The sequence below is a fragment of the Mobula birostris genome, chromosome 18 (assembly GCF_030028105.1).
Source record: "Mobula birostris isolate sMobBir1 chromosome 18, sMobBir1.hap1, whole genome shotgun sequence".
In the NCBI taxonomy this organism is placed as follows: domain Eukaryota; kingdom Metazoa; phylum Chordata; class Chondrichthyes; order Myliobatiformes; family Myliobatidae; genus Mobula; species Mobula birostris.
Window position 1 is genome coordinate 23,616,086 of NC_092387.1, and position 16,130 is coordinate 23,632,215.

Here is a 16,130-nt window from a genome sequence, read left to right on the forward strand (position 1 = left end):
CGTCTTTTCATTGCATATGAAGAGAGCAGCCTCATAAACTCTCTCCTTCCATAAGGAGTGACCGTCGACCCGGGTTCTAACGCCACCGATCCAAGCCCGAACGCCAAACCATCCAGGAATGAAAATGCTGATTCGGCTACCGACTGCTGGGTGTATCATTCAATGCATACTAGATTATACTCATCGCACGAGAAGTGAACTCCCTTGTGCTCAGTTTGGTTCTCTTGCCTTAATTAAGTCTGTGATGCCTGGCCCTCAATCCTTCTGCTAACACTTCTCAGTATCTACACTGTCATTAAGTGTATTACAGTTCTGCCTCCTGTGTTGTGCTCATTTGTTGGGTGCCTGATTTCCTATCTCCAAACCGTTCACTGTAATCATTCAGCTGATTGTTAATGTCCTGTTAGCACTGCTGAAGCTGGCTAAAATGCTTCTCAACTCCACCATCAGGTTGGGGGAGTTGATTTTAACAACACAAGTGAGACCAGACAGCAATTAGACTTTGCTTTCTACGAACCTGAGATTCCTAGCTATCGAATGTAAAACACCATTGTATTTCAAACAGAACCATGGGAATGTGCTCCTGGCTTGTCAAAGTCCAAGATAAATACTTAGCATATTAGATGTGGATCGTGTTCACTTTTATCAAGTGGCTTCTGCCCAAAATGCAAACCCACTGTTCTTCTATTTTAAAAGAACATTTTTGGCGATTGCCAAATTACTATCAATATTAAATCAAGAGCTTCTGCAGATGCTGGAAATCCGAAGTAACACATAAAAAGTGTATCCATCTTGAACTTTTCATATTCGTGATTGTTGACACTGGCATAAGTGATGAAGTCATCTGCGTCATGTTTAACGAGTTTTAAGCAATGGTAGCGAACACTGAAGAGAGATGACTGCTCTCCAAAAGTGCTTGTTAGTTGTTTTGTTGAGCAATAAGTTACATGGGTTCTTAGGCAGAATGAAGTTGAAGTAACACTCATGATCAGCAGTACCTAATTTTCTGAACAAAGTGTGTGTCTTCCACCTGTCTGTTTATCCGGCGAATTCAACCCAACAAATATATTTGTAACAGTTGAACCAGGGTTCAAACGTGACTCCCAAAGCAGCATCGAACTGGAAGTTGGTAATGGACACAACAGCTGAGTCACATAAGGTCTGTTCAGTGTTTGACACCAATGTCGTTGGACTCACTGGTAACCTGCTGGCCAAGGTTTCAATTAACTTCAGATGGGTTGCCTCATTTTGAGTTTGCTCCTGTTATCGAATTGCACTTAATTCTGCTGAAATTGCTATGGCAATATAATACAGCACCTCATCGCCAATTTGTTGTGTTCGCTTGCCTATACTACTGATGAGACCCAAAGCCAGGATCTCATAGAACAAAGCTACATAAGATAAACCTTTATTCAGTAAAGCCATGCAGCTACAAAAATCTCAAAACTCAAAGCTGAACAGTGCATCCCCAAGCACGACTATTGAAATGGTTTACCCAAGAACATTCGAGACAATGATAGCATGACGACCAATCAGTGAAAGTCAGCTGACTAATAGGCATTGGATGTTTTGGTTTGCCATAACACAATTACACGCAAGAGCCATTAAACACCCCTCATATGCTAACCCTTTCATTCCCAGGATCAATCTTGTGAACCTCCTCTGGACCCTCTCCAATGTCAGCATATCCTTTCATAGATAAGGGTCCAAAATTGCTCACAATAATCCGTGAGGTTTGACCAATATTTTATAAAGCCTCTGCTTTACAGTCTCATGTTGTAGCTTCACTAGTTTTGTATCTTGATTCCTGATCGGTCAGGGCATGAAGGGATATGGAGAGAAGGCAGGAAATTGGGGCTGAGAGGAAAAATAGATCATCCATGATGAAATAGCACGCAGGCTGATGGGCCAGATGGCCTAATTCTGCTCCTATGTTTTATGCTATCTCACTTTGTTCCTCATCCTCCTGTTGCTCAGCGGACTTTCTTTTCCTTCTCCTTCATGTACATATCTCTGCTTAGATACATCCCGTTACTGTTTGGGATTTGAATTAATCATCAGTGAATTAGCTGATCACTTTGGGTTTTGGAATAGGGTGAGTGGTGCTATCGCAGACAGCAATAATGGAAAATTGAACTATAAGCAGCTCTGGGTCATCTTCCAGAGGTCAACAAGCTTGTTAAGTTTCTACGAGATGAAAACAGGAGACCAGACTATTTGGCCCTCAAGTTCATAAATAAAACATTGGCTTAGCAGATAGTGTCGAAACTACACTAACCTTTGGTTCAATGCTGACCTCAGGGTGCTGTCTGTTTGGAGTATGCACATTCTCCCCATGACTGCATGGGGTTTCCATCGGGTTCTCTGAGTTCATTTCATGTCCCAAAGCCATGCAGGTTAGTGGGTTAATTGACTACTGCAAATTACCCCTCACGGAGTTGGCTGATGGCAGAATCAGGGAAAGGAGAATGAGTTTGTGTGAGGGGTTAGGTTAGTGGGGGAATGGGATTTATGGTATTTCTCCGAGGGCTAGCATTGAGTCTTTGGACCAAGTGGCCTCTTGTGTCATGGAGAAATATAAAATAGACATGGAGTAATCATCCTGTGTATTACATGACTGATTTAGCTCCTGGATATTGTGTTGTTTCCTATTAGCGTGTTCCACATAGTTTTTAAGTGTCTTTCTTCACCATTGTTTATTAAACAAAGTAGAAGTGATTGTATATGAGTAGAATGGCTCAATTGTTTATGAGCCATTTCTACTGAATGTGCAGTGCGCTCTGCAATAAATGCTCAGTAATGAAGGAGATGTGAAGTCTAACAATGAAGATATTTAAAGCTGGACCACTGAAAACAGTTGACTGGCTTTATCTCTCCTTACCCAGCAACATATGGCTTCCATGTGAACCAACATTAATTGACACATGTTCTTCGACAGTTACTTCTCCACTTCCAGAGCTGATGAATATTCAATCACAAGGGAATGGAAGGACATCCCTTTAGAACAGAGACAAGGAGGAATTTCTTTAGCCAGAGGGTGGTGAATGTGTGGAACTCATTGCCGCAGATGACTGGGGAGGCCAAGTCATTGGGTATATTTAAAGCTGAGGCTGATAGCTTCTTATTTAGTCAGAATCTCAAAGGCTATGGAGAGAAGACAGGAGAATGGGATGAGATGCAAAGTAAATCAGCTATGATGGAATGGCGAAGGGACTCGATGGACTGATGCCTAATTCTGCTCCTATGTTTTATGGTCCTATGGTCTAAGTGACAATTAATTGAACCTTGGGTAACACGTCGATTGTAGAGTATAAGAAATCAGAGGAGTAGAATACTATTCATCTCCCCAAAGGGTTCCCAAATTTTTATGCCATGGGCCCCCACCATTAACCGAGGGGGTCTGTGGATCCCAGGTTGGGAAACCCTGATCTCCCCCATTCAATAAGATCATGTTTGATTTGAATTTGATCTCATTTACATTTTCCTGCCTGTTCCAAGTAACCCTAAATTCCCTTAAAAATCTGACTCTCTCCTCTTTAACAAAACTCAGTGACTTCACCTCCACTGCTCTTTGGGGCAGAGAATTCCAAAGGTTCATCGTTCTCCAAGAACAGGAATTCTTAGTAACACACATCAAAGTTGCTGGTGAACGCAGCATCTCTAGGAAGAGGTGCAGTCGACGTTTCAGGCCAAGACCCTTCGTCAGGACATGACGAAGGGTCTCGGCCTGAAACGTCGACTGCACCTCTTCCTAGAGATGCTGCGTTCACCAGCAACTTTGATGTGTGTTGCTTGAATTTCCAGCATCTGCAGAATTCCTGTTGTTTGCGTAGGAATTATTAGTATCTGTTATCTTTCATTGTCAAAGCTAAAGTAAATTTATTATCAAAGTACGTATATGTTACCAGATACAACCTTGAGATTCATTTTCTTGTGGGCATTTACAAGAAAATAAAGGAATACAGTAGAACTTATGAAAAACTATCCATAAATTAAGAATGACAAACTAACAATGTTCAGAAGAAGACAAATTGTGCATGTAAAAAACTGAGGAAATGAGCACTTGAAATCAAGCCTATAGGTTGTACAATCAGTTCAAAATTGAGGTAAGTGAAGTTATCCATGATGGTTCAGGAGCCCAATGGTTGTAGGGTAATAACTGTTTCTGAACCTGGTGGTGTGGGACCTAAGTTCTTCACTGAATAAGAAGAGAGCTTGGGTAACTTCTTGTGAAATACCCCTGCTGAACCACTTAACATTTGCCATGATAAGCTCCTTCAGAATCACCTCTTGCTCTTCCAAATCGCAGTATGCACCAATTGTTCTTCCAATATCAATATCTTAATTATAAGAATCAATCAAGTGAACCTTTCCTGAACTGCCTCCACTCCAGACGGGATGAAGGGTCTTGACCTGAAATGCTGACTGTTCATTTCCTTCTATAGATGCTGCCTGACTGTTGAGTTCCTTCAATATCTCGTATGTTGCTTCAGATTTCAGCATCTGTTGAGAAGACAGAGTACTCGATTGGTTGTAAGGCATTTGGGGATGTTCTAAAAGAGAGGCGGGAGATGGTAGATAAATGCAAGCCTCTGTAAAGCATTTAGAGATGTTCTGAAATAGATGCAAGAGGTGTATATATATAAACTTTACTTTTGCCATTTGGACATGCGGAAAAGAGCTCAGTAATTGTGTATTCTATTTCAGGAACAAATGACAATCGATTGAACCTGAGCACTAACTAAGCTTGATTGCCTTTTCTCAGACAACTATGTTTAACAAGGCTTATCTGTTTAATTGCAGAGCATGGTGTAGAAGAGGATGCGGAAGCAAGGACAGGTATGTCAGTTGTAATGTTTAAGGGAAGTTTGAATATGTAATGTATGAGAGGGGTATGGAGGGCAATGGTACAAGTAGATGAGAATAGGCAGAAGACCAGGCTGCCATGGACAACGTGGACAGAAGAGGCTGTTGTTATGTTGTAGTACTATATGACTCTGACTCTGTTAGCACGTACTGTAACAGCAGTATCATTGCCTGAGCTTCATTTCACAGAGGCATACTCCAGCACACCTGTACAGTCACAAAATTATACAGTAGGGAAATGGGATCTTCAACTCAAGTCCACAATGACCAGCGAGCACCCAATCCTACGCTAATCCCATTTTATTCTCTCCACTCTCCCATCAACCCCCCCCCCCAAAAAATTCTACCACTCTCTTGGGGCAATTTACCTCATTATGATATTGTACTATACTGTTTGCGCATAGTGTACTTTCTCTGTAGCTGTTGCACTTTATTCTGTGTTGATATTGTTTAACCTTGTTCTACCTCAGTGCAATGTGTAATGATCTGATCTGTATGAACAGTATCAGGGCAAGCTTTTCACTGTGCCTCAGTGCATGTGACAATAATAAAGCAAATTCAATACCAACACCAAGGTGCAAGCACACACACACAGAGCTCGAGGCAAGGACTGAACTCAGGTTGCTGGCACAGTCTGACAGCAGCTCCGTTAGCTGCATCACTTTGCCAGCCTTGGAATTTTGCAAAGCGCATGAAACACATAGCTGAATTAAGAAATTTATTACACGATTAGTGCAGAGAAAGTGAGCTGCGTTCGTTTGTTTGTTATGTGTCATGTCATATGACAGGGGCGACCATGGTCTTTCCATGTCCATGATTGTTCTTGGCAGATTTTTCTACAGAAGTGGTTTGCCATTGCCTTCTTCTGGGCAAGATGGGTGACCCCAGCCATTATCCATACTCTTCAGAGATTGTCTGCCTGGTGTCAGTGGTTGCATAACAAGGACTTGTGATATGCACCAGCTGCTCATACGACCATCCACCACCTGCTCTCATGGTGTCACATGACCGTGATTGGGGGGCTACACAGGTGCTACACCTCGCCCAGGTGTGACCTGTAGACTAGCGGAGGGAAGGAGTGCATTATACCTCCTTCAGTAGTGACATATCTCCACTCTTCTAGCATCTGCTAAAGACATGATGATGCACTATGTGTAAGTCTTGGAGGCACCTCACCCATGTTACTGTTTATCATTTGCAGTACAGTTTGATAAGGACATTAGTGTTGTCTGACATTAAAGTCATTAGAATGGTCTCAAAACTGAATCATTTTCCTTGTGTTAGTTCATTCCTGTACTGGGGCTGCCACCATTGTTAAACTTCCCAAATGCCAATCTCCATCAATCAGTTGTTCCCCTTCATACAGTTCAAAAGATCTACTTCGCTGGCTGCATTGTGATTTGGGAGATGGTAGAAGTAGAGTCATTGGAGGTTTGTAAGATAGAGATGGATGCATTCTCAATAAGCCATTGGGTAATAGGTTACTGAGACCAAGAGGGAATTTGGAGATGTTTGCAGTTAGATCAGCCATGATTTTATTAATTGGTAGAGTAGTTCTGAGGGCTTACTATTGATTGATATGTTCATAACCTATTAGGTTGGAGATTTCCAACTAATGATTGATCTATCATTGGTTGCCATTTACAGAGTTCTAATTTTTACCACAGTTTGTGGAGTCCTCTTGTTTCATTCCCAAATGACTTGACTGTGATTTTTAAACAGTGACCCCCTAGTTCTGGTCTACCCAGTCTTCTTCCCCAGTTGTTACTATGCACAGCTATTGACATCCTCTCCAAGCTGTTGATCACACACCCAACATTGCCGTGCTGAAACGTTTATTGAATTGATTTCATCAATTTGCTTTTAGTTGTCCCCTAACTTTAAGAAAATAATTGTAATGTGAGATGATTTCTCCAGCTCCTGAGTATTGACAGCATTCTAAATGTTAATTTCATTCATTGTTAAAGAATTAACTCTCAATCTCACTGGAGAAATAATTAGCAGTTTTCTTTGGAAATATTTTCAGTGTTGAGTGTGACCACAGAAAGTGACTGTCATTTTCAAAGTAAAGGAAGTGTCAAGTCAAATGATGTAACTACTAGAAAACCAGCTGAATTTGGCACATTATTAAGTCCAAAACTATATTAACTATTAAAGCAATCAACAACGGATCTGAGTAAATCAAACAAGTCCATGTCTGGGCACTCATAAAACATGGAACAGACTTTCATCAAAGCCGCTACAAGCAGCTCCCAGCTAAGGACTAACTATTCAAATTGCTTACGAAATAGACTTTATAAATTTCCAACCATCTTCTGAGGAGTCAATCCGTTTTGAACGAGAATTAGGTGGAGTAATTATCAGACGAGCCGGATAACGCGAAGAGGGACGACAGTTAATCTTATAAAGTTCAGCTATGATTTGCCGGCATTTAATTCGTTCAGCATAAATCTCTGGGGTAAATTCTTCAACTATATGAATCTTTGCTCCATCATAAATTAGCTTATCCTTTTTCCTTGCATCTCAAAGAATAGCTTCTTTGGTTGTAAAGTAATGCAGACATACTATAATAGGATGAGGTTTCATTTCAGTTGAAGGCTTGGGACGTCGAATTTGGTGAGCTCTGTCCAGTAGCGGACAGGCTTCAAGAATCCCACTGAAAAGTGAATATAACATGTTCAAAAAGAACTTTAGTGGCTCACCGGTTTCCGTATTTCCAGGCAAACCCAGTATGCGTAAATTCATCCTGCAACTTCTGCTTTCCAGAACGATCATTTTCTTCTTAATTCTTAATAACTCCGAAGTAACCTCATTAATTTTCTTTTCCATAGAAGATAACTTCAGTTCTTGTTCTTTAATAGTTTGACTCATTGACTCCTGTTCACTTTCCATTCTATGAGTGCTCTGTTTAAGCATCTGATATTGATCTTCCAGATTCCTCAAAGATTCCTGAACAGCGAAAATAGTTTTTTGAAGCTTTGCATTAGCGTTCGTCAGCTTATCGATTTTGGTGTCTACCATACCAATCTTAGCATCTATGGCTTCTATTAAAGAGAGCATTCTTTCTGAAGTGGAGACTTCCTCTGATTTCTTTGTTTGTTCAGCTTCGGGAAGAGTTTTGCCACCCTTTAATTCAATTCCAGATCCAGTATCAGCCATCGTAATTAAATTGTAAATCCTTCAGCAAAAGTAATAAATCTTCAAACTTTAAGCAAAGTGGAAAGTGAGTTGTAAAAGATGGAGCTGTGAGAAAAGCGCCTTACTCCAGAAGCTGCCAAGGGGGGACTCGAATTTGGCACATTACTTTGTTATTTATTCAGATACAACTCGGAACGGGCCCTTCGGCCCTTAGAGCTGCACTGCCAGAAACCACCCCTCCTCCTGATTTAACCCTAGGCTAATCATGGGACAATTTATAATGACCAATTAGCCTACCAAGCGAAACGTAGGAGGAATTGGGGGAGGAAACAAGAGCACCGGAGGAATCTCATGCGGTCATGGGGAAAATGTACAAACTCCTTACATATAGCGGAGGGAATTGGACCCAGGTCTCTGGTACTGTAAAGCATTGTGCTAACCACTACACTACTGTGCCAGCATTAAAATAAATAATAAAGTTATCCACGAAGAAAATATAGACAAGATAAATGGACATACAAAATCTGGGATTTTATCATTTATTTTCAGCATCCTGACTTTCTGGATTTAAAATACAATGCTTTATTCAAGATTGACGGAGTAGATTACTGGAGAAAGGCATGCTTGGTGCTTGTCATAAAACTGTAATCCTCAATTGATCATTGCCTCTTACTAGTGTTTCTCATTAAACATTTATCTTCTCTGCCAAATGTTGTTATGTAGAATCTTGGGAGCTAATACGCAGTTCTGAAGATGAAAATGTAAGCCTCTTGTTAAAGGAAAGCTGACAGTAGTTGTCTCCAAAGGTCACAGCTGTTTAATGACTCATGCTGGTTAACAAGTGACAACGCTGCAGAGGGTTAGACAAACAATGCAAAATCTATCAGTTCCCTCTGTGGATAATTTTTGATCTGCATTAAGCCAAAGGCAAACAGGGCAAGTGCATCATCAGTTTCACTTTGTCTCGGGAACACCATATTTTGGGACAACATATTATTTTCTGTGCATAGTACATTCTGGCAATGACTGCAGAGTACTTCATTGGCTGTAAAATGTTTGGGGATGCCCTGAAAGGGATGCAAGAGGTGCTAGAAAAATGTAAATCTTTACTCCTGGCCTTCATGGAAGTGACTTGGTATCCAGCACCATAATGGACCTGTCAAAGCACAAGGTGAAAGCTCTAAGCTTTCAACAAATGCCATTGATGATTGAATGCCTAGAAACAAAATTGCTAGATGCAGTGAATGTTCAGACTAAGTTTTAAGTTAAACACATTTGTTATTGGAATGCAACTGAACTTCCCAGATACAAAGAGTTCTGCCACTACGAGAGGCTCTGCAAACTGCAGAACATTTCACCTGATCAACATAACCTACCCTGAAAATTAATGGCTCTCAGAGCTCTGCTACATTATTCATCCATCGGGTGCCTTAAATAACCACCTTCTTCCCTCATTGGCTGGTAATGAGGGGAGGAGACCCCTTCTACATTGTAAAAGTGACTACTCTTCCCAACAATATCCATTAGGTGTAAACACATTGAAAGGATCAAGGTAGGAGGCCATTCATCTCTCCTTACGCGTCACTCCCACTAGCTGTTCTTGACCTGGGAAAGACTTGACATGAAAAATTCTCTGTGTATTTAGCGCCAACAGTCCAGCTCATCTCTCTCTCTCAAAGTTCAAAGAAGATTTATTATCAAGGTACATATGTCACCATATACTACACTGAGATTAATTTTCTTGCGGGCATTCACAGTAAAACAAAATACAATAGAAGCAATGAAAAACGGCACATATCCAAAGACTAACAAACAACCAGTGTGCAAAAGAGGACAAACTGCAATTACAATAGTAAATAAGTAAATAAACAAATAACACCGAGAAAAGGAGTTGTAGAGTCCCTGAAAGTGAATGTGCATTGTGCGAGTGTGCAAAGAGTAGTTTATTTGTCCCATGTACATCGAAGTGTACAGTGTGCACAATGTGAGTATGCACCTTATGAGTGTGTGGGTGTGCAGAATGTGAGTGTGCACCATGAAAATGTGTGAATGTGCACCAAGTGAGTGTGTGAGTATGCACCATATCAGTATGTGGAGTGTGCACCATGTGAGTGTGCAACATCCTGTAGTGCCAGCACCCACTTAGATTGTTGGTATGTAATTCACACTGTAAAATAGTAGCTGCTTGGAGCATGATCCTGCCCCACAGGTGTGTATTTGCTCATGGAAATGGACTCAAGGTATATACCAGGGTACTGGTCATCTTCTACAGCACTGTATTAAAGTTACAGTGAAATGCTATACCTTCTTCAACAACATCTTTTGTTGCCTCAGTGGTCCTGCAAAGGATAAAATGCCATGCTTTGAATGTCGTCTTTTGTGGGAAATCAGCTGAAATATCTGCAACTTATTCGGTGATCTCCATCCAGGGTATTCTGTGGCCAGGCACAAAGTTGGGCTTCCTGCCTCTGCAAAACTTCCAGATGAACACACCCATGGAAGCACACTAGTGTGCAAATCCAATACCTTTCCTGTCCAAGTGCATTTATATGTTGTTAATGCTCTGGCCTCAGCCACTTCTCTGGAAGCTTATTCCATATACTGACCATCTGCTGTGTGAAGAAGATGCCTCTCTGATTCCTGTTCAACCTCTCCCCTCTCACCTTAAACCTATACCCTCTAGTTTTTGATTTCCCAATTCCATGGAAAAAGACTGTGTGTATTCGACAGGAGTCACTGTAAGTTGGAAAGTATAAAGGTGGGATGGAAATGAACCTTATATAACTTTAGGTTCCTGGAGGATAGAACCAAGGCAATTGTCCAGAATGAGAGGTGATACAGTCAGGGATAAAAGCAAATGCACTGAGGCGGGACCAGAGTTGAATCATCTTCCTACCAGGGGAAAGCCACAGTGACCAGGGCTCTGGCACCGACTCTAACTCTGTGGCTCAGAAGGGAAGCGGGGAGAAGAGGAGGCACTAATTAAAGGGGATTCTATAGCTTAAGGAACAGGGAGGAGATTCTGTGGATGTGAAAAAGCCACCTAGATGGTATATTGCCTCCTAGGTGCCAGGGTCAGGGATGTCTCAGATCAGGTCCACAGCATTCTAAAGGGGGAGGTTGAGTAGCAAGTATTTGTGGTACACATTGGCTCCAACAACCTAGATAGGAAATGGGAGTAGGTCCTGAAGTGAGAATATAGGGAATTAGGTAGAACAGTGAAAAGCAGGACCTCTAGGGTTGTAATCACCTGATTGTTGTCTGTGCTATGCACCTCTAAGGGTAAGAATAAGATAATTTGGCAAATGAATGCATGGCTGAGGAATTAGTGCAGGGGGTAGTATTTCAGATTTTAGGATCATTGGGGAAAGTATGATCTGTTCAAAAAGAACAGGTTACACCTGGACCCAAGAAGGACAATATCCAGGTTAGCTGGAGGTGTTGGGAAAGCAATAAACTAATTCCACAGGGGGGTGGGACTGGAGTGATTGGGCTGAAGATGGGACAGTTGGTATGCAAGTAGATGCAGTGTGTACTGAAACTGTGAGGAAGGACAGGCAGATGACAGGGCAAAATTGCAGTTAGTTGGATGAGTTGAAGTGTAACAAGAGGGCAAAATCATAAAGGTTGATGAATACAGTATATTTGAATGCATGCAGCATACAGAATAAGGTAGATGATCTCAAACCAGTTAGAGTTTGGCAGGTATGATGTTATAAGTAGCAATGAGTCATGGTTGAAAAGAAGATCATAGTCGGAAGCTTAATATCCAAGGATACATATTGTATCGAAAGGACAGGTAGGTGGGCAGAGGGAGTGGTGTGGCTCTGTTGATAAATAATGAAATCTGAGAAATTCTGAGAAAGAGGTTATCTAGGATCAGAAGATATAGAATCCTCATGGGTAGAGTTGAAAAACTGCAAGGGTAAAAAGATCTTGATGGGAATTATATATTGAAAGGTACGCAGGATACAGGATAGAAATTACAACAGGAGACAGAAAGCCCATGTAAAAAAGGCAATGTTACAATCGTCATGGGGGATCATGCAGGTAGATTGGGAAATTAAGGTTGGTGCTGGATCCCAAGAGGGGGAATTTGTAGAATGTCTTCTAGAGCAGCTTATGCTTCAGCCCATGGAGGAAAAGAAAATTCTGGATTAGATGTTGTATAATGAACTAGATTTGATTAGGCACTTATGGTAAAGCAACCTTCAGGAGGCAGTGAACAGAATATGATAGAATTCTCCCTGCAGTTTGAGAGGAAGGTAAAGTCAGGTGTATCAGAATTACAGTTGAGTAAAGGAAAATGCAGAGGCATGAGAGCAGAGCTGGCCAACATTAATTGGAAGGGACACTGGTAGGGATGATGGCATAGCAACAAGGCTGGTGTTTTGGGTAGGAATTCAGAAGGCACAGGATAGATGCGTCCCAAAGATGAAGTATTCTAAAGGGAGGATGAGGCAAATGTGGCCAACAAGAAAAGTCAACGACAGCATAAAAGGTAAAGAGAGTGCATGAAGTATTGCAAAATTCACTGGGAAGTTTGAAGATTGGGAAGTTTTTAAAAACAAACAGAAGGTCACTAAGTAAGTCATAAGGGAAACAAGATGAAATATGAAGGAAAACTAGAGAATGAAACAAAAGAGGATACCAAAAATTTTTTACAGATATTCTGTATAAAGAATAAAAGAGAGGCAAGAGTAGATATTGGACTGGTAGAAAATGACACTAGAGGGGTAGTAAATCAGGACAAAGAAATGTTGGACAAATATAGTAAGTATTTTGTATCATGCATCAGTCTTCATTGTGGAAGACACAAACAGAATGCCAGAAATTCGTGAGTGTCACAGGGCAGAAGTGAGTGTAGTTGCTGTTAATAACGAGAAGGTGTATGGGAAACAGAAAGGTTTGAGGGTAGGTAGATCACTTGGACCAGACGGACTGCACCTCAGGGTTCTGAAAAAGGCAGCTGAAGAGATTGTGGAGACATTGGTAATGATCTTTCAAGATACACTAGATTCTGAAATTGTTCTGGAGGACTGGATAACTGCAAATGTCAGTCCACTCTTTAGGAAGGGAGGGAGGCCGAAGAAAGGAAATCATAGGCCAGTTAGCCTAACTTCAGTACTGGGAAGATGTTGGAGTTCTTTATTAAGGATGAGGTTTCGGGGTACTTGGAGGCACATGATAAGATAGGCCAAAGTCAGCATTGTTTCCTTGAGGGGAAATCTTGCCTCGCAATCTGTTGGAACCTTCTGAGGGAACAACGGGCAGGGTGATGTTGTTCACTTGGATTTTTAGAAGGCCTTTGACAAGGTGCTGCACATGAGGCTGCTTAGCAAGATAAGAGTGCATGGTATTACAGGAAAGATGGAGGCATGGATAGAAGATTGGCTGATTGGAAGGAGTGAGAGTAAAGGGGGCCTTTTCTGGTTAGCTGCTGGTGTCTGGTGATGTTCCACAGAGGGTTGGTGTTGAGACCGTTTCTTTTCAAAGATTCAAAGTACATTTATTATCAAAGTATGTATACAACTGAGATTCATCCTCTCACAGGCAGCCATGAATCACCATGGAACCCAGTCAAGAAAACGTCAAGCACCCAACTTGCGGGAAAAAAATAGCGCAAATGGCAAAAAGCGGGTGAACAACATATAGAATGTCAAACATCAAATCAGTAATATTCAGTTCGGTTCAGTTTGGCATCACCCTGTATACTGAAGGCCACAGGCCCATTCTTTGCCAGAGTGCCCCAGTCCACATTGATGGCCCTGATCAAACTGCTCAAAAACAGAAGAGTAACCAGAATCCAGGAACACATGAAACGCGAGCCAGAACATCCCCCAAAATGAGTCCACAGCCTTGCCGATCAATCCTAAATTTCAAAGTAAATTTTATTATCAGAGTAGATACAGTATATGTCTCCATGTACAGCTCTTGAGATTCTTTTTCCTGTGGGTATACTCAGCAAATCTATAGAATAGTAACTATAATACGATCAATGAAAGATCAAGTAGAGCATAGAAGGCAACAAACTGTGCAAAGGCAAATATATATAAATAACAAGAGCAGTAATATTATAATAATATAATACTTATTATATTTGTTGGCATTTCTTTGTCCAAAATTGCTACCCCTCCAGCGTCATTTTCCAGCAGTCTTTTACTTATCCATTCTCTTTTACTCTCTATACAGTATATCTGTAATGAAAGAGCAGATTATTATTTAAATGGTAAAAGATTGCAGCACGCCGCTGTGCAGAAGACCTTGGGAGTGCTTGTGCATGAATCACAAAAGGTTGATTTGCAGGTACAGCAGGCTATCAAGAAGGCAAAGGGACTGTTGGGCTTCATTGCTAGAGGGATTGAATTTAAGAGCAGGGAGGTTATGCTGCAACTGTACAGGGTACCGATGAAGCCGCACCTGGAGTACTGTGTGCAGTTCTGGTCTCCTTCCTTGAAGAATGATAAACTGGCTTTGGAGGCAGTGCAGAGGAGGTTCACCAGGTTGATTCCAGAGATGAGGGGGTGAGGCTAAGAGGAGAGATTGAGTTGTCTGGGACTGTTCTCACTGGAATTCAGAAGAATGAGAGGAGGTCTTATAGAAACATAATAATGAAAGAGATAGATAAGATGGAGGCAGGAAAGTTGTTTCCACTTGTAGGTGAGAATAAAACTAGGGGACATAGCCTCAAGATTCAGGGGAGTAGATTTAGGATGAAGGTGAGGAGGAACATTGTGGGCTGAAGGGGCTGTACTATGCTGTACTATTCTATGTTAACTTCTTTTCTCAAAGAGTGGTGAATCTGTAGAATTCTCTGTCCAATGAAGCAATGGAGGCTACCTCAGTAAATATTTTTAAAACAAGGTTGGATAGATTTTTGCATAGCAGGGGAACAAAGGGTTATGGAGCAAAGGCAAGTACGTGGAGATGAGTCCATGGCTAGATCAGCCACGATCTTATTGAATGGCAGAGTAGGATCAACGGGCCAGATGGCCTACTCCTGCTTCTGTTTCTTATGTTCTTATGCATGAAATAACAAGATAAAGTGTCCTTAAGTTGAGACCATTGGTTGTGGGAGCATCTCAGTAGGTGAGTATGCCCTTTTGTTCAAAGGCCTGATGGTTGTAACTGTTCCTGAACCTGGTCATGTGAGTCCTGAGGCACTTGTACCTTAACCTGATGGGCAGCAGCGAGAAAAGTGCATGGCCTGGGTGGTGAGGATCTTTGATGATGGATGCTGCTTTCCTATGACAGCATTTCATGTAGATGTGCTCAATGGGTGGGAGGGCTTTACCGATGATGTAGTGGGCCGAATCCACTACCTTTTGTGGAATTTTCCATTCAAAGGCATTGTTCCCATACTGGGCCATGATGCAGCCAGTCAATACACTTTCCACGACACATTTATAGAAGTTTGTCAAAGTTTTATATGTCATGCTGAGTCTCCGCAGACTCCTGAAGAAGTAGAGTTGATGTCGTGCTTTCTTTGCGATTACATTTACAGTATATGATGGGTCCAGGACAGGTCTTCTGAGATAGTGACACCCAGGAATTTAAAGTTACTGACACTCTCCACCTCTGATCCTTCTATGAAGGCTGGCTCATGGACCTCTGGTTTCCCTCCCCTGAAATCTTCTATCAGCTCCTTGGTCTTGCTGACATTGAGGGAGAGTTTGTTGTTATGATACCACTTAGCCAAGTTTTCAATCTCCCTTATTTATGCTGCTGTGTCACCACCTTTGATACAGCCCACAACAGTGCTATCATCAGCAAACTTGAATATGGTGTCGGAGCTGTATTTAGCCATAGGTGTAAAGTGAGTAGAGCAGAGCCCAGCACCGCAGCCCCGTGCTGCACCTGTGCCGGTGGAGATCATGGAGGAGATGTTTTTGCCAATCTGAACTGACTGGGGTCTGGAAGTAAGGAAATCCAGGATCCAATTGCACAAGAAGGTGTTGAAGCCCGGGTCTTGAAGTTTACTGATTAGCTTTGAGGGGAAAATGCTGAGCTGTAATTGATAAAGAGCATCCTGATGTATGCACCTTTGCTGTCCAGATGTTCCAGGGTTCCATGAAGAGCCAATGCGATGGCATCTGCTGTAGACCTGTTGCTTCAGTGGGCAAATT

General features: G+C 41.7%; 1 protein-coding gene across 4 annotated transcripts in view; it reads left to right on the forward strand.

Annotated features, from left to right (window-relative positions):
- cd276 (CD276 molecule) overlaps positions 1–16,130 on the forward strand; it is a 459,683-nt gene that overhangs the window by 379,281 nt on the left and 64,272 nt on the right. For all 4 annotated transcript variants that reach the window (XM_072282363.1, XM_072282360.1, XM_072282362.1 and 1 more), the window contains one exon: positions 4,804–4,839. In XM_072282363.1, coding sequence (XP_072138464.1) covers positions 4,804–4,839 — 36 coding nt within the window. The remainder of the gene's footprint in view (positions 1–4,803; positions 4,840–16,130) is intronic.